The 19778-nt window shown below is 45.5% G+C and overlaps 1 protein-coding gene across 1 annotated transcript in view; it reads right to left on the bottom strand.

The window, feature by feature from the left end:
- The window catches only part of palmdb (palmdelphin b), a 40696-nt gene extending 21319 nt beyond the window's left edge, over window positions 1-19377 (bottom strand). Inside the window, exons 1-4 of the mRNA XM_071415038.1 lie at window positions 19176-19377; window positions 6284-6335; window positions 3534-3614; window positions 1742-1872 (exon numbers count right to left, since the gene is read on the bottom strand). Of these exons, the coding sequence (XP_071271139.1) occupies window positions 1742-1872; window positions 3534-3614; window positions 6284-6328 (257 nt within the window). The 5' untranslated portion in view covers window positions 6329-6335; window positions 19176-19377. The remainder of the gene's footprint in view (window positions 1-1741; window positions 1873-3533; window positions 3615-6283; window positions 6336-19175) is intronic.
- Between the last annotated feature and the right edge of the window lie 401 nt (window positions 19378-19778).

Genomic DNA, 19778 nt, shown 5'->3' with positions numbered 1-19778 from the left:
GAATCTTGTGGGTGGGAGTAATTCCGTTAGTGTCTCGAAACAGTACATGGAAATTCACTACATGTGTGAGAATTGTTGTCTTGGTGGGACATTCTGATTTTAAGGTGCATTGCAGGAGCTGTGAGACGGCAATCGAAAAATCGGAAAGACAAAGACGGTATTTAAAAAATATATATTTGCCTTTAGAAGAGCAAATTCAGAATATGTTGCAGGAGCTTAGATTTGATAGTTAAAGAGAACCAGTCTTCTATAGATAATGTACAGTATATGATGGGAAGATTTCTAAGGAACCGTTGCCTCTAAATTCTCCCGATAATCTGTCCCTTCAGTTGTGAGTTCCAAATTTTAAATCCTCGTATTTTTTTAGCATTTGACCACATCTTCGTATTGTTAATGAGCTTCCTGTACATCTGAGAACAAACACGTCCTTCTCTGCGGTTTATGGTTTGAGCCCCAAATGCAACACATTAACACGTGCTTGAAACCTTTTGAAAAATCCTGAAGGTGAAATTGTGACTAACAAAATCTTTCCTTTAATTTTAGTCAGTTACACAGCTGCCAGACCTCTTCTTCAAAACTTTAAACAGTTTAATGGCAAATTTGCTGCTCTTTTTGTATCCATAAAGGTATTGTAAAACCAAAGGGAAAAGGGCATATCCTTTTGAGGAAAACTGTCAACTCAGAAATCAGTCTTAGAGTAATTTATTTATAGATTTAGCAACATAGTCTGGGAAAGCTGTAAAAGGAATTAAAGGCCCCAGTATTTTATCTCGGCTTGAACATTTTGACGTAATAGTGGGACCTATCCCAGATGTGCTATTGGGGATTTACCAGAAGCATGACCCGTTTCTGGTTAAACAGAGAAAATCATGAGATGTCATGGTATATAGGTTGATCAACTCAACATCTAGATGACATGCTTTTGAATATAAAGACGTCATACAACGTCTCACTTGTACCACGTTCAATCACCCAAAGAACATTTTGGAAGGCACACAAATGGTACACGTGGCTCCTGTACACTCTTAGAAAAAAAGGTGCTATGTAGAACCTATAAAGGTTCTTTGGCTGTCCCCATAGAAGAACCCTTTGAATAACCCCTTTTGGTTCCAGGTAGAACCCTTTCCACAGAGGGTTTTACATGGAACCCAAAAGACTTCTACCTGGAACCAAACAGTGTTCTACCTGGAACCAAAAAGGGTTCTACCTGGAACCGAAAAGGGTTCTCCTATGGTGACAGCCAAAGAACCCTTTTGGAACCCTTTTTTCCTAGAGTGTACTATAGTCTTCCACTACTTTAAGGAATCAGATTGTTACCTAACTTATTGTTTAAAACTCGTTAATGGGTTTAACCACGTTTTATACGCTGAACTAAGTTGAATATTTCCCTATTAAAAACTCCCTACAGCGTGCCACAGTTCGTTCTTGATGCGATGTCTCACGTGCTTGACATGATTTCTCTCTATGGAATTTCTCTCAAGTAATTAAATCGACGTCAGTCAATTAGTTGTTTAATAACTGAATAAAAGTAAGACATTTTGGTTAATCACAGCACTAACACACACACACACACACACACACACACACACACACACACACACACACACACACACACACACACACACACACACACACACACACACACACACACACACACACACACACACACACACACACACACACACACACACACACACACACACACACACACACACACCATTCATCCCATTCTAAGATGTACCTGTCAATGTTACTCTGCAGTAATAGGGTTTGCTCCTGGTCGCCCTGGGCCTGTAGTTTGGTGGCCTCCTGGTCCTCCTCACTCTGAGGGCTCAGCCCATCCATCAGCCATTGCTCTCGAAGGGCCTTTTTCTATTTGGGGAAACCATCAATAGACTATGTTACACCATGAACTATAGTGTTGTAACTCAACAACTGTTGTGTGTGTCCCCAATGACCGCGTTGATATTTAAATTCCATTCCATTCTTTTTGACTTCAGATAAAATGCACATACACTAGGTTTTTAACAATATACAGTGCATTCGTAAAGTATTCAGAACCCTTGACCTTTTCCACATTACATTACAGCCTTATTCTAAAAAAATTTTTTTTATTTAAATCTCATCAATCTAAACAAAATACCCCATAATGACAATGAAAAAACAGGTTTTTAGACATTTTTGCAAATGTATAAAAAATAAATTAAATATAATTTTTACATAAGTATTCAGACCCTTTACTGAGTACTTTGTTGAAGTGCCTTTGGCAGTGATTGCAGCCTCAAGTCCTCTTGGGTATGACGCTACAAGTTTGGCACTTGTATATGGGGAGTTTCTCTCATTCTTCTCTGCAAATACTCTCAAGCTCTGTCTGGTTGTATGGGGAAGGTCGCTCCACAGGTCTTTTCAGGTCTCTCCAGAAATGCCTGTGTGCATAGGGTCATTGTCCTGTTGGAAGATGAACCTTCGCCCCAGTCAGAGGTCCAGAGTGCTCTGGAGCAGGTTTTCATCAAGTATCTCTCTGTACTTTGCTCCTTTCATCTTTCCATCGATCCTGACTAGTCGGCCAGTCCAGGTCGCTGAAAAACATCCCCACAGCATGATGCTGCCACCACCATGCTTCACCGTAGGGATGGTGCCAGGATTCCTCCAGACGTGGCGCTTGGCATTCAGGCCAAAGAGTTCATTCAGGCCAGAGAATCTTCATTTGAGTGTCTGTTGGCAAACTCCAAGCGGGCTGTCATATGCCTTTTACTGAGGAGTGGCTTCTGTCTGGCCACTCTACCATAAAGGCCTGGTTGGTGGAGAGCTGCAGAGATGGTTGTCCTTCTGGAAGGTTCCCCCATCTCCACAGAGGACCTCTGGAGCTCTGTCAGAGTGACCATCGGGTTCTTGGTCACCTCCCTGACCAAAGCACTCCTCCCCTGATTGTTCAGTTTGGCTGGGCGGCGACCTCTAGGAAGAGTCTTGGTGGTTCCAAACTTTTTCCATTTAAGAATGATGGAGGCCATTGTGTTCTTGGGTACCTTCAATGCTGCAAAACATTTTTGGTACCCTTCTCCAGATCTGTGCCTCGACTCAATCCTGTCTCGGAGCTCTACAGACAATTCCTTTGACCTCATGGCTTGGTTTTTGCTCTGACATGCACTGTCAACTGTGGGACCTTATGTAGACAGGTGTGTGCCTTTCCAAATCATGTCCAATCAATTGAATTTACCACAGGTGGACTCCAATCCAGTTTCTAGAAACATCTCAATGATTATTAATGGAAACAGGATGCACCTGAGCTCAATTGTGAGTCTCATAGCAAAGGATCTGAATACTTATGTAAATAAGGTATTTATGTTTTTTGTTTTTAATACATTTGCCAAAATTTCTAAAAACCTGTTTTCACTTTGTCATTATGGGGTATTGTGTGTAGATTGATGTGGAACATTTAGAATAAGGCTGTAACTTAACAAAATGTGGAAAAAGTCAAGGGGTCTGAATACTTTCCGAGTGCACTGTAAATTGTAGTTTGTACTAAAACATACCTTCAAACATTGGAGTTTTAATTTTTCCTCCTCAATTTGTGTCCTTTTTTTTGCAATGTCATCCTGGACTCTTCTTTTCTCCTGTGAAGACATTCAAGCATGGCTTTGTCAATGGAGAGATTCCACCTGTTTTTGTCATTTCATAGACTTAAATTAATCTACAGCTAGTCATGGCTATTCCAACCAATGGGAAGGTCCCAGCTCCCCACTGTATCCAATCAAGCAGGGAGATGCCTGTGACATCATAGCAAGTCAGATACAACCTGTCCACAGTGTCCATCTGCTCAATATAACAGTTTAGCAGTTTCTCTCTATAAATACCCTTTGGGTTGGTTTCCAAGACACAGATTAAGCCTAGTCCTGCACTTAAACACTATTTCAATGGCTCTGTCTAGGAAACCGCCCCTATGCGTATAGGCCTACCCTGTATGGTTGGATTGTTTGGTTGACCCAACTGCTGGGTACAGGCGTTGGGTCACTTCGTTGCGATCTGTTCTTTAAAAAGAGCAGGTTTGGGTTGTTGATGCTGGGTTATTGGTGCTGGGTTGTTGATGCTGGGTTATTGGTGCTGGGTTATTGGTGCTGGGTTATTGGTGCTGGGTTATTGGTGCTGGGTTATTGGTGCTGGGTTATTGGTGCTGGGTTATTGGTGCTGGGTTATTGATGCTGGGTTCTTGGTGCTGGGTTGTTGATGCTGGGTTCTTGGTGCTGGGTTATTGGTGCTGGGTTATTGGTGCTGGGTTATTGGTGCTGGGTTATTGGTGCTGGGTTATTGGTGCTGGGTTGTTGATGCTGGGTTATTGGTGCTGGGTTATTGGTGCTGGGTTATTGGTGCTGGGTTATTGGTGCTGGGTTCTTGGTGCTGGGTTGTTGATGCTGGGTTCTTGGTGCTGGGTTATTGGTGCTGGGTTATTGGTGCTGGGTTATTGGTGCTGGGTTATTGGTGCTGGGTTATTGATGCTGGGTTATTGGTGCTGGGTTATTGGTGCTGGGTTATTGGTGCTGGGTTATTGGTGCTGGGTTGTTGATGCTGGGTTCTTGGTGCTGGGTTGTTGATGCTGGGTTATTGGTGCTGGGTTGTTGATGCTGGGTTATTGGTGCTGGGTTATTGGTGCTGGGTTATTGGTGCTGGGTTGTTGATGCTGGGTTATTGGTGCTGGGTTATTGGTGCTGGGTTATTGGTGCTGGGTTATTGGTGCTGGGTTCTTGGTGCTGGGTTGTTGATGCTGGGTTCTTGGTGCTGGGTTATTGGTGCTGGGTTATTGGTGCTGGGTTATTGGTGCTGGGTTATTGGTGCTGGGTTATTGGTGCTGGGTTATTGGTGCTGGGTTATTGGTGCTGGGTTATTGGTGCTGGGTTGTTGATGCTGGGTTCTTGGTGCTGGGTTGTTGATGCTGGGTTATTGGTGCTGGGTTGTTGATGCTGGGTTATTGGTGCTGGGTTATTGGTGCTGGGTTATTGGTGCTGGGTTGTTGGTGCTGGGTTATTGGTGCTGGGTTATTGGTGCTGGGTTATTGGTGCTGGGTTATTGGTGCTGGGTTATTGGTGCTGGGTTCTTGGTGCTGGGTTATTGGTGCTGGGTTATTGGTGCTGGGTTCTTGGTGCTGGGTTCTTGGTGCTGGGTTATTGGTGCTGGGTTCTTGGTGCTGGGTTGTTGATGCTGGGTTATTGGTGCTGGGTTGTTGATGCTGGGTTATTGGTGCTGGGTTCTTGGTGCTGGGTTCTTGAGATCAGAAGCCTGGAGGTGTAATAAGATCTATCTGAACTCCACACCCCTAATAAGCCAGGTCTCCTGAAAATAACCTAAGGATTACATTAAAAAAGACCCAGCTGCTATGTGAACCAAGCATGAAACAAAAAAAGACCCAACTGATGCTTAAATTAACCAATGTTTACTTAATCCCAAAAACCCAACATATTGGGTTATTCAGGAATTCCAACTAGCTCGGTCAAAATAACCCACCGTGTGTTCTGTCCAATATTCATCCAACGCTGTGTTACCAAAGAACCCAAATTGGGTTGTTTTTAACCCATCATTTTTTGGGTGTGTAGAACCACACAGTACTTCATACATTAGATCAGAAGATGTAATGCTTATTTTCTAATGGTTGTAAGCATTATCAAAGAGAAATAATGCCTGTTTGTCTTCATTTTTGTAGAAAAGATATAACTGCATAGACACATCTGTAATGTAAAGTGTGGTGGTCAGACATATTGTTGTCTATTAATAGTCCCATGTTTGATCTTTGTATTACTAAGCCCCAGGGAGAATGGATATCCCAGATGAAGTCTAGTCTACTGACAGCTAGCTCTGTGGATGCACAGCTAGAGCGAAGCAAGTTTCCTGAAATCAGTGAAGCGTGAAGACAGCCAGACAGGAAAATCAGACTAGGAAAGAGATCAGGTCTATAGATCTCTTAGACTACATACTGAACTGAAGTGATGAGCTTACTCTCACTTCCTGACACTAAGTGTTTGACCTTCATTTCTAAAACAAGATATCCTGATGATTTCCTAGCTCTCTTTCACAGCTACTAGATACCGTTGCCATCCATTCTCATTTGCAGAATCATCACAACACAAATAGCTTCATAAATGCCTCTGACCTATTCAAATGTGTAGCTTTCAGAAACACCAATCTTTCTTTCACATGAATAGAATCATTTGGGTACTGCGACAGCAAAAAATTATCAAATGTCTGTTGTCTCTGTGTAATGGAACAATAAAGATGTATTGTTTTGTAGCTTTACCGTTATGGCCTGGAGCCGCTCCTTCAACAGGTCGGCCTCCTCCATACTGACCCTGAAACACAGAGAGGAGCGAGAGCGTTACCCGGAAGTGTATAGGAGAGTGTGAGAGAAAGAGAATTTGTGAGAGCGCATGTGTGTGCATGTGTCTGTGTGTATGTATGGTTGAGAGAGAGAGAGAGAGGGGGGGGGGCATAAACAAAGAGAAAGATAGAGAGAGTTAGTATGCCTGGCCTGGCAGGGTCTGTGACAGAGACAGGAGGCAGTGATGTGATGGTGACAGCAGGCTGGAGAGAACAGAACAGAGTTGGCCTGGAAGCATGTGACAGGAGTGTATCTGCTTGGGCCTGGGTCTGAGGAGGAAGGGAGGGAGTATGTGTGAGGCAGCCTGTGAAGGAGGGTGTGTGTCACCAGGAAGGGTTCGAGGGCTAAGCCCAAACCAAGGCCAACTGGGATAACAGGCATGTCTCTGTGACACGTCACATGGCAGAGTTATCCAGGCGAGGGGTTGGTTTAAAAAGGGATGGGGCAGTCAGTTAGGCAGACACACTCGCCTCTCTGGGCTGTGTATGGAATCTGACATAGCGTTACTAGATTTTTTACATGCACCGTGATGTGATCACGGTAAATAACTGCAGATAAAGAGGACATGGCACCCACCATGCAAACAGAGAGAGAGACTGACAGGTTGTACTATGACCTATGAGGATTTTAACTTGACCCCAAGGCTGTTGTGCTGTTATGTAGTAAACTAACGGGGGAAAATATAGCTTTTGTCCACGTGACACCTTAATCTGAATTGAAGTTGGATTGATGATAATAACTTGTAAAGTAAGTATGTTGTGCCGAGACGTGACATCATTGTATGATCAACTATAGCAAGATCCCAGAGTTTTTCTTCACCATGTCACCTGACCAGGAAAAACTTGAGTCATATTTGGTAACCGTTTTATAAAAGCAATAAGGCACCTCTGGGTTTAGTCTTAAGGACTAGGCTTAATCTGTGTCTGGGAAACCGGCCCATAGGGTGTTTAAAGAGATACACTACTAAAGTGTCATATTGAGCAGCTGTTTCCAGGCACATCTCTTTGCGTCATGTACTACAGCCCCTCCTACCTTATTGTTAAAGTATCCCCCTCAAGATAAAGTGAGCTGTGAGCTCTACCTGCATGCTGTCTATCATGAGTCAGCTCAGCTCTGGGTTTATCACATGTGATTTAATGTTGATCTGTTACTAATTGTGCGGAGTCAGCTCACTCTGTCCCTCTTCAAATCAACACATCAGGAGGCAGGATATATATTTCCTCAAGCAGGTCAGGGCAGGACTCCAAGGTTAGGGGGCATTCAAATAACATCCCTGAGCTATGGACCCAGCCAGGATCAGATAGCATGGCTGCCTGACAACATGTTCCATTGAAAGGCAGGGCAGCAGCCTCCAATGGCATTGAGTTCCAAACAAACAATGACAGAATAATAGAATATACTAGAAATACATTAATTGACATGCCCCAAAGGGAAGGGATGTTAAAACAATCATTTAGTGTCCTTGAAGAGATTTAAATAGAATCAACACTGAGTGACTTTCTCACAGGCCAAACATAGCTATTTTATTTCCAGCCATTACTACTGTATAAGAAAAGGAGAGCACATATGGTTATTGTTGTATTATACCTACTATTGCATCATTTGGTAACAATAGACAATGCAGAAATTAGAGCTGAACTGGACTGGTTTAGTCTCATGTATACCGAGGAACTGCAAATAGTGTCCCAGTATTCAAAAGGCACATTAGTAGCAAGCTCCCTCTGAAACCACAGAAACTTAAGATAGAAATGACGGGTGCTGAGAGTCGTGTTGAAACCAGAGAAATATGATGTGTGATTTATAAGGTGTGTGGAGGCCTTGGCTTAATTTCTCTCTCCGTCTGAAGACAGATGGCTAAATGGCCAAGTATCTGGCCAGATATCCTCACAGGCCGAAGGACAGATTTCCTCTCCCACATGTCTATGGCAGGGCTCCATTCATTTAAAACCATTCCTATATCTATCTATCTATATATTCTATCTATCTATCTATCTACAGCCCATTTTGTAATTATTTTGTCACGTTACAGCCTTATTCTAAATGGATAAGAAAGAAAAAATCCTCATCAGTCTACACACAATACCCCATACTGACAAAACCACTTATTTTTTTTAATTGGCCAATTTATAGAAAGTAAAAACTAAAATATCACATTTACATAAATATTCAGACCCTTTACTCAGTACTTTGCTGAAGCACCTTTGTCAATGATTACAGCCTCGAGTCTTCTTGAGTATGATGCTACAAGCTTGGCACACCTGTATTTGGGGAGTTTCTCCCATTCTTCTCTGCAGATCCTCTTATGCTTTGTCAGGTTGGATGGGGAGCATTGCTGCACAGCTATTTTCAGGTCTCTCCAGAGATGTTCGATCGGGTTCAAATCTGGGCTCTGGCTGGGCCACTCAAGGACATTCAGAGACTTGTCCCAAAGCCACTCCTGCATTGTCTTTGCTGTGTGCATAGGGTCTTTGTCCTGTTGGAAGGTGAACCTTCGCCCCAGTCAGAGAACCTGCTCCAGAGCACTCAGGACTTCATCAAGGATCTCTCTGTACTTTGCTCCGTTCATCTTTGCTTCCATCCTGACTAGTCTCCCAGTCCCTGCCGCTGAAAAATATCCCCACAGCATGATGCTGCCACCACCGTGCTTCACCGTAGGGATGGTGCCAGGTTTTCTTCAGATGTGATGCTTGGCAATCAGAACAAAGTGTTCAATCATGGTTCCATCAGACCAGAGAATCTTGTTTCTCATGGTCTGAGAAACTTTAGGTGCCTTTTGGCTGTAATGTTCCGTTAACTGAGGAGTGGCTTCCGTCTGGCCACTATACCATAAAGGCCTGATTGGTGGAGTGCTCCAGAGATAGTTGTCCTTCTGGAAGGTTCTCCCATCTCCACAGAGGAACTCTGGAGCTCTGTCAGAGTGACCATCGGGTTCTTGGTCACCTCTCTGAACAAGGCCCTTCTCCCCCGATTGCTCAGTTTGGTCGGGCAGCCAGCTCTAGGATGTCTTGGTGGTTCCAAACTTCTTTCATTTCAGAATGATGGAGGCCACTGTGTCCTTGGAGACCTTTAATGATGCAGAAATGTTTTGGTACCCTTCTTCAGATCTGTTCCTCGACACAATCCTGTCTCGGAGCTCTACGGACAACCCCATGGCCATCCTTTTGCTCGAACATGCACTGCCATCTCAAGGATTATCGATTTAAACAGGATGCACCTGAGCTCAATTCTGAGTCTCATAGCAAAGGGTCTCAATACTTATGTAAATAAGGTATTTCTGTTTTTATTTTTAATACATTTGCCAAAATTTAGAAAACCTGTTTTCACTTTGTCATTATGGGGTATTGTGTGTAGATTGCTGAGGGATCATTTTTTATTTTAGAATAAGGCTGTAATTTAACAATATGTGGAAAAAGTCAAGGGGTCTGAATACTTTCCGAAGGCACTCTATCTGTCTGTCCGTCCGTCCGTCTATCCATCTATCTACAGTATCCAGCTTTCCAAAAGCATCTGATTGTGTAACGTCTGCTTCCAATTCACACCCTCAAACGCATAGGTCCACTGAACGCAGCTCACTTTCCAGCCCACTTTCCAACTCACACTCTCAAACACCTAGATTCCCTGAACACAGCTCACTCTCCAGATCCCAATCACCTGAATTCTAATCACCTGTTCACACACCTGTATGTCATTATCACACACTATTTAGTTCAGTTCTTTGCACCCCATCACTGTGAGGTATTGTTTGTTTTGTGACACACGTCTTTCAGAGCGCCGGTTTTCCTGTGAATGATCTACCTTTTGTCTGATCTCCCGGACTACGTTACTAGCATTTCCCTGCAGGTACTGTTGCCCTTTTGGACCCCCTGTGTATGACCTTCTGCCTGCCCCTGGACCCAGCTACCTGCCTCCTCCTGTGGTCCTTTGTAATAAACACCTTCTGCGCCCTGTGTTTGAAACCAGCTCTCTGTCTCCCCTTGTGTTCATTACAGAATACCTCAACAAAAATGACAGATGGATTCAGCGGAGCTGCAGCTACGTCTGGCTCGACAGGAGGGACAAATCGATGAACTCTGCGACCTCCTTCGCCATTCCATTCATGTTGAACCTCCTGTTTCACCCATATCAGGTGCCACAGCTTCCTCTTGTTCATCTCCCCCCATATCCATGCCTAATAAATACAACAGCTCCCCAGGGAAATGTCAAGTATTTCTCATGCAGAAAAACCTGTACATAGACCGTCACCCTGCTGACTTCACCTCTGACAAAGACAGGGTGGACTTCGTCATCTCCCTACTCACAGGCAAAGCTCTGGATTGGGTCACAGCCCTGTGGGCCGCTCAAAGTTCTGATCTGTCCTCTGAATCACGTTTCCACGCCCTCTTCAAGGAGGTGTTCGACCATTCAGTTTCAGGTCGTCACGAAGGGGACCTGTTATGTGAGCTGCAGCAGGGCCGTCGATCCACCACTGAGTATGCCCTTGAGTTCCGTACCATGGCTGCCCGCAGTGGATATAGTGAACCAGCTTTCCTTACAGTCTACCGGAGGGGTCTTAATTGGGAGTTATAGACCGAACTGGCCTGCAGATGAGATTTAACAGATCTAAACCAATACACCCGGATGTCCATATCCATTGGCAACCTACTGGTGGACCGCAGACCTATACAGTTGCCCATGGCCTGCGAGTCTTCCACGCCTTTCTCTCATCCACCACGGTCCAATAGCCCCGAACCCATGCAACTCGGCCGTGCCCCTCTCACGCCTGCCTAGAGACGCCGGAGGTCACGTAAAAACCTGTGCCTCTATTGTGGCAAGAGTAACCACCTACTCAATAGCTGTCCAATTTGCCCTCCACAAAGGGGTGACCACGACTGCTCAACTTCTGCCCGGGTAAGCATCTCTACGTTTTTGAATATTACCTGAAGGCAGTTTGGGATCCTGGCTCTTCTTTCTGCTAATGGGGTCACTCAGTTAGTGGAGGGACTAGTGGACTCGGGGGCTGCAGGAAATTTCATTGATGAACAATTGGCACAACAGTTAAGGGTCAAGCTAATCCCTGTTAATCCTCCCTTTAGGATTAATGCGCTGGACGGACAACCTCTCGGAACTGGTCTTGTGACTCGCATGACCGAAAGTACCACCCTTCAGATTGACCTCCTTCACTCAGAGGTCATTAAGTTAATGGTGTTGTTTTCGCCTAAAGAACCCCTCATCCTTGCTCACCCATGGCTATGCCTTCACGACCCTGCCATCTCCTGGCGGCAAGGGGAACTCCTGTCATGGTCTCCCGCTTGTTTTAAAAACTGCTTCAGTCTATCCTGTCGAGCCACCTCTATAGAAGGATCGGGGTCTGCCATTCTAACCCACATCCCACCTGTATATGCCCAGTTCCTGAGTGTCTTCAGCAAGAAAAAGGCGTCCATCCTGCCCCCTCATCACCAGGAGGACTGCGCGATCGACCTCCTTCCTGGGGCATCGCCGCCTAAGGGTCGGACCTACCCCTTGTCCATCCCTGAGAATGAGGCTATGGACACCTATATAGGAGAGGCTCTCGCAATGGGATTCATCCGTCCATCCACGTCTCCGGCTGCATCCAGTTTCTTTTTTTGTAAAAAAAAAGCATGGTAGTCTCCGTCACTGCTTAGATTACCAACCCCTCAATGACCTTACCATCAAGAATCGCTTCCCTCTTCCTCTGATTCCGGCTGCACTAGAAAAAGTTGGACAGGCTACCATCTACTCCAAACTGGACCTACGTAGTGCTTACAACCTGGTCCATATCCGAAGTGGGGATGAGTGGAAGACGGCGTTCATCACCGCTAGGGGTCACTGCGAATACCTGGTTATGCCCTACAGTCTCACCAATGCTCCCGCAGTCTTCCAGTCTTCATGAATGAAGTTTTCCAGGACATGATCAACCAGTTCTTTATCGCGTACATTAATATCTTGATCTACTCTCACTCCCTTGCGAAGACATTTGCATGTGCAACAGGTCCTCCAACGCCTACAGGACCACCATCTTTATGTCAAGGCTGAGAAGAGCGCCTTTCACGTTACTACGGTAACCTTCCTAGGGTTTCTGCTGACACCAGGAGGGGTCAACATGGACGAAGGCAAAGTCACGGCCGTGCTTAACTGGCCCAAACCTACCACCGTAAAGGAACTACAATGTTTCCTACGATTCTCCAACTACTACCGCCGGTTCATCCGAAACTGTAACAGCACAACCGCTCCTCTCAGCTCTCACCAGTCAAAAAACCCGTACTCTCCAATGGACTGACACCGCCCTTAATGCATTTGAGACCTTGAAACGCCTCTTCACCTCTGCACCCACCCTTAGGCAGCCAAATCCTACCCTTCCTTTTGTTCTGGAGGTGAATGCATCCAAGGTCAGCGTGGGAGCGGTTCTCTCTCAGCGGGTCGGGACACCTCCCAAATTACACCCATGTGGCTTCTTTTCCAAGAAACTGTCACCCGATGAGAAGAACTATGATGTTGGGAACCGAGAGCTCATCTCCATTAAGCTGGCCATTGAAGAGTGGTGCCACTGGTTAGAGGGAGCTCGTCACCCATTCCTTGTCCTTACCGACCATCGCAATTTGGAGTACTTAAGAAGTGCTAAGAGCTCAACCCCAGACAGGCTCGCTGGGCATTCTTCACCCGATTCAACTTCACCAGCACAAGAAAAATGTGGAGGCTGATTCCTTATCCCGTCTATTTGACGCCACTTCCTCAGCCCAGCTCCCGAGCCCATCCAGCTTCTGTCGTGGGACCCATACAGTAGGAAATCCAAGCATCTGTCCAAGAGGCCCTACGCCATGACCCAGCACCTCCCGACACCCCTGCAGGCAAGACCTGCGTCCGTCAGACACCAACTAATACAGTGGTGCCATACCTCGCTGAGTTCTGGCCATCCCGGAATCACCCGAACCACAGAGTTACTGACACACAAGTTCTGGTGGTCATCCCTAACAGCCGACGTCTGAGATTACGTTATTTCCTGTCCCGTCTGTGCTTGGGCAAAGAGCCCTTGCCAACTACCTACCGGTAAGCTTGAGCTTTTGCCTACACCACACCGACCATGGTACCACATTGCCATGGATTTCCTCACAGATCTGCCGGGCTTCATGACTATTTTAGTTGTAATGGAAGATGTGCCGACTCATCCCCCTTCCGCATCTACCTAATGCCAGGGAAATGCTAAGTCCATGTTCCAACAGGTGTTTCGTCTGTAAGGGATCCCGGAAGACATCGCTTCGGATCGGGGACCCCAGTTCGTCTCCAGGGTGTGGCGAGCCTTCTGCGACCGACTGGGGGTCTCCATCAGCCTATCCTCGGGTTACCATCCCCAAACCAACGGGCAGACGGAAAGCCTGAATCAGGAAATAGAGAAGTACCTTCGCCATCACTGCACCCACCAACCACACGAGTGGAGTCGCTATCTAGCCTGGGCTGAGTACGCACAGAACTCCCTGGTGCATTCCTCACTCCATCTCACTCCTTTTCAGTGTCCTAAGATACCAACCCCCCGTGTTCCCATGGGAGACAGAGCCCAGAACTGTGCCTGCCGTAGATGAGTGGTTTCGACGGAGCGAGCAGGTTTGGGAGACCGCAAATCGGCACCTCCATCACGCTTCCCTCTCCCAGAAACGGTTCACTGACCGGTGTCGCCGACCTACTCCACACTTCCACCCTGGGCAACGGGTGTGGCTCTCTACCCGGGACATCCGGCTTCGTGACCCCTGCAAAAAGTTCAGTCCCCGGTTCATTGGTTCAAAATAACACACCGCATCAATCCTGTCACCTACCGTCTCCAGTTGCCCCGCCATTACCGGATCTCCTCATCCTTCCATGTGTCCCTTCTCAAGCTTGTGAGCTACAGCCCTCTCCATCCTCCTGTGGCGCACCCCCTCCGTTTGACGTTGGCGGTGCATCGGCTTATTCCGTCCGAGCCCTCCTTGACTCCAAGCACCTGGGTGACATCCACTACCTGGTGGATTGGGAGAGGTACGGACCCGAAGAACGGTCCTGGGTCCCTTGTCCAGGACATTCTTGACCCAGCCATGATCCTGGCTTTCCAAAGTAACTGTCCTGACCACCCAGCTCCACTCCCCTGGGGGAGGCCCCCTGCTCAGCTTCCTAGGCTATTAAGAGCCGCCCGTGGAGGGGGGGTACTGTAACATCTGCTTCCAACTCACACCCTCAAACACCTAGATTCCCTGAACTCAGCTCACTCTCCAGATCCCAATCACCTGAATTCTAATCACCTGTTCACACACCTGTATGTCATTATCCAACACTATTTAGTTCACTTCTTTGCATCCCATCACTGAGGTATTGTTTGTTTTGTGACACACGTCTTTCAGAGCACTGGGTTTTCCTGTGAATGATCTACCTGATCTCGTGGACTACTTTACTAGCCTTTTCCGTGCCGGTACTGTTGCCCTTTTGGACCCCCTGTGTATGACCTTCTGCCTGCCCCTGGACCCAGCTACATGCCTCCTTCTGTGGTCCTTTGCAATAAACACCTGCTGCGCCCTGCGCTTGAAACCAGCTCTCTGTCTCCCCTTATGTTCATTGCAGATTGTTATTAAAGCTGAGCCTTTTTTCGATGCGCTATTGCTTAAATGTATTTTCTCTAGGAGTTCAATTCTTTTAGACACTATTTTGAAGCATTTTGTGAATGTCAGCATCCACAGTTATAGGGAATGTTATCTACATATTCCAGATATGAATTGAAATCCCCAAAATATGAGGTAAAGTGAGAAGTCTCATGTCAAATGACCAAGAAAGTTTATTTGTGTGGCAGCGAAGTTCACATTTCAGTTAGCACCTGGATTACTCAAATGTCACCGTGTCCACCTTTAACTGGGCCTTGTCACTATGTCTATGAAATATAATACATCATGATACCACAAGGCTGCAGACTTCATATGCATTCCATACACACATGAACAATGCAGCACGTACTGCCCAGTGTGCCTACATGTATGTACACGCGTTTGTGCGAGTGTGTGTGTGAGAGTGTTTGTCCGCGCACATGCACGTGTGTGAAAGTGTGTGTATTCTCAACGTAATTATTGCCATGCTCCACACTAATTGCAGCAACATCAGACACAGACGTTCTGACGCCGACCCCTCTGTAGCCTAATAACCTTCAACATATATCAGGAACAGTTTCTTCTCTATAGCAGGTATTTAATCCGTGCTTGGAGGTCTGGAGTATTGCTGTTCTGCCTGATCATTAACTGCACCCACCTGGTGTCCCAGGTCTATTTTCCTGTTCTATAGCATATAACTCATATCTGGACCAGTGTTCCATCACGACTTGTTTTCCCTGACCACGTGACCGGACCAGGATGAACTCTGGGCCCCAGTATCCAGTGACAGTGTAGTTCTTTCAGATAACCTGCAGCCCTAGCCTGGGTAGGATATTAGATTGGTAATTAGGTTACCATTAGGCTACCAGATTGGTTTCAGCCTAACTAGCTATCAGATCGATGCCCTGAAAACCAGTCCAGACTAAACATATCCCACAGTGTAAGTGGGTATTAGGCGTTGACACATATAGGTATTAGGCCTTTGAATTCTTCCTGACCATGTGACCTGTCAGAGATGCGCTCTATAGAATGCTATATCTGTATGTGACGATGCTACTCAGGCCTGTAATGGGAGCAGTTGAAATGCAAGCCTATAGAATTAACTAGAATCACATTTATGTTGAATAATTCTATTGAATTATAGGATCTTTATGTAAAACCTGCCATACACAATGTCTATGGATCTTATATAACCAGCGAATTAGACACACTGGGAAATGGAGAGAAGGCAGGAGTGGGTGGCGATATGGGACTGAAGAGGAGTGCAGTGTTAGTCACAGCTGTAACCTCACATACACTGTACTGTACATACAGTATGCTGAAACAGAGACATGTCTCCAGCATACACATACACAACCTGGAGATGAACATCCTTCGGCAAATACACACTGGCCTATATTGCATCCCTTCATCTCCCACCTACACACTCATCCAACCCACCTACACACACACGTTACCAATTGGGGAGACACACACACACAAACACACACATGCTTCATTATTGTCCTCATAACCTGAAGCCGCAGCCTACAGGAGCTAAGACAAGACAGCTAGCGTGGACAGAGAGGGAGGCTACAGAAGGTCGAGGCGGTTAGCGTCGCCCCACCTGTTGGCACTATAGCGTGCTCCTCTCTACCCTGATCCAGCCAGGCTCAAAATAGAGACCTCTCTCACAGCTGTACTGTTACCAGCAAGTCACAGTGTGTGTGAGTGTGTGTATGTCAGCATATCTATGTTGCGGCTTGTTTGAGGTGAAGGTTTCCAGCAGGTGACATAGCTGCTAAGAGCACAGAGGATCTAGACAAAGCACCAGCGACATGTCACTCATGTACACACTGATCTTTAACCCCTAACCCCTTGGTCACTACTCAGCCAATCAGATACGGCAACCACAGGGAGGGAGACATCTGATGTAATACAATTGGCTAATATACAGTATTATTGGCAATGTGGTACCACTAGGTTTCCAAATATTGTTATAAATCATATCATAATGGTTAATTGTCTGTACAATAGCTATGCAGTATATGATCACATTGAACACCTGTAACCAATGCACACAGCTAGTCAAATGTTAAACAATAAGTTCCTTTAAATGAGAGTTTTACCCCATTTGTGAGCATACTGTTTGTCCAGTGTAGCATGGGCTCATTCGAATATGTCAAGTTATCTGCCGCTATAATAATCTATAATCATAGTTATATGCCTCTATAATGATGTATAACCATAGTTACAGACTGACATTCTCTAATGAGATGGGCCTGCATGGTGAGAGGCCAGTTGACTCATAGAGGTCCTATAATCCACTAGAGAGGTTGATGTCATAGACCTGCAAAGCTCTAGAATGTGCAGATCATGTCAGCCATGTTGGTCAATAATACATTCAATTGGAATAAATGTTAGGAGAGAGATAGGCGTGTTCTATTAAATTATGTGTTCTAGCCACAATAACCTGATCCCCAGCTATCTCAGACTGGCCACCGTCACAGTCCAGAGAGACACACCTTGTAATCTCTCATCCCTAATCTGATCACTGGATTAAGGGTTAGGGTTCCCAATCTAGCTCCTCTAGCATCTGCCTCTAGCATGGAAACTGGACATACAGTAGATATATTTACATGATCCACTGGCGATACACTGACCCATATACAGTAGCGTACTGTACACTCTTAGAAAAAAGGTGTTATCTGGAATCTTAAAGGATTCTTCGGATGTCACCATAGGATAACCCTTTGAGGAACCGTTTTTGGTTCCAGGGTTCTACATGGAACCCAAAAGGGTTCTACCTGGAACCAATAAAGATTATCCTATAGGGACAGCTGAAGAACCCTTTTGGAACCATTTTTTCTAAGAATGTACTGTACTTAAAGGTGCAATATGCAGAAATCGCTCTGCCATCTTCTGCTTGCTAAAATTAGAATAGTTTCAGTTGATGTGACCAAATCAGCAGTCATTGTGTAGAGAATCACCGTACCATCTAAACTGCTGTGAAATATATTTTCCATAAACAAATATATTGTATTTTCAGCTGTTTGAAGCTGGTGTACCAAACCGAAAGTAAAAGACGCAAAAAATGAACTTAAGAATGGGGAGCATAAAAATAGCACACATAGAACAGATCTACCGCTTCTTAGACTTGCGTTCAATGAGAATGACATATCTATAACTCACATTTCTATGTGAATTTAGTCGGGTTTGCCCAAAAAGTTGCATGTTGCAGCTTCAACATGTCGTGTTAACTAGTATGAAGAACACTGTTTGTACATTTACCACTGGCTGTAGACTGTCCCTTACACTACAGTACACCCTTTATCATCTCAACCTGCATGAATACCACCACTCTTTCCTTCCTCCATTTTTTAACCTTTATTTAACTAGGTAAGTCAGTTAAGAACAAATTCTTATTTACAATGACGGCCTCATAGCTCTTTGGGCTATGAGAACAGTACCAAAATCCGTGTAATAGTGTTTCTATGAAGTAATTTTCTTCACTCAACTACAGAATCTCTCTACGGTGATGAGATTCAGTATGTGGGTGTACAGAGTAAGGAGGTGATTTGTGTGTTTGTTTGCCACATTTGCGTGTGTGTGGGTGTTAATGTTTTCTTAGTGTATTTGTGTCTGGGTACATGTCATGGACAATATCCACAAAGCATGAACTAAAACGTAAAGACACTCCCATCCAGTAATAAATGGATAGAGAAACTACTAAACTACTAAGTGGAGAGGAACTATGTTAGTTACATCTGGTCCAGTTAGTTAGTTCGAGGGTGACTCTTCGGGCTTTCAGATTGTGTCTAGAAAGGAAAGTGTTTTGCTTAATGCCCAGACTGACAGACGATTGAGAGACCCCCCATGGGGAGAATCGGACAGCGGAGCACAAATGTCCAGGATTACACAGATTAAAAGATTACTCAATCAAGAGACCCCTTGGCATGATCTTTTTATACCAGGAACAACAACAGTGCAGTTAGCTAGCCACCTCACGAACCAGAGAAACAGTTAGGCTGTGTTGTCTTTATATTTCAACCAAACTGAAGAACAGAATCAGGATACTACCAGTTGCAATCCTATGATGCTAACAGTATGAGCCATCCCAAAAGTCCACTCACAGAAAACATGCTGCTACTACTTCTACTAGAAACAAGCAAAAAGCCAGAAATGAACAGCCCAATAAGCACAGAAAAACTAACACAGAAAAGGTAGAGACTCACCGGTTGTGTTTGGCTGAGAAGAGAGTTGTGTGATGTGTTGTGTGGTGTGTCAGAAGCAGAAGGAGCTCACTCTCAGCACAGTGTGGTGGAATCCTGCATCACTGTCTGTGAGAAGATAGCAGGTAGGCTGGGGGTTGAGATAGGGTTAGCTCTGACTAGTGGAATGCCGCTGCTCGCGCTCGCTCGCTCTCACTCTCTGTCTCTCTCTCTCTCTCTCTCTCTCTCTCTCTTTCTCTCTCTCTCTCTCTCTCAGCCCCCTCAGCTGCATATGAGCCTGTCACAGTGGAGCTGCTCAACCATCTGCCTGCCAGCATACCAATGCCAAAACAATGGCTCAATTCCACACACACATGTACACGTGAGCGTGCGCGCGCGTACACACACACACACACACACACACACACACACACACACACACACACACACACACACACACACACACACACACACACACACACACACACACACACACACACACACACACACACACACACACACACACACACACACAGACACACAGACAGACATTGTATACAATCTCAACAACACTACTGCAACACAATGATAAATGGTACATGTTAAACCTCTTCACTCAGTCAGTGT

The sequence above is a fragment of the Salvelinus alpinus genome, chromosome 8 (genome assembly GCF_045679555.1).
Source record: "Salvelinus alpinus chromosome 8, SLU_Salpinus.1, whole genome shotgun sequence".
NCBI lineage: Eukaryota > Metazoa > Chordata > Actinopteri > Salmoniformes > Salmonidae > Salvelinus > Salvelinus alpinus.
Note: the sequence above shows the minus strand (reverse complement) of the source record. Positions and strands in the feature narration are given on the sequence as shown.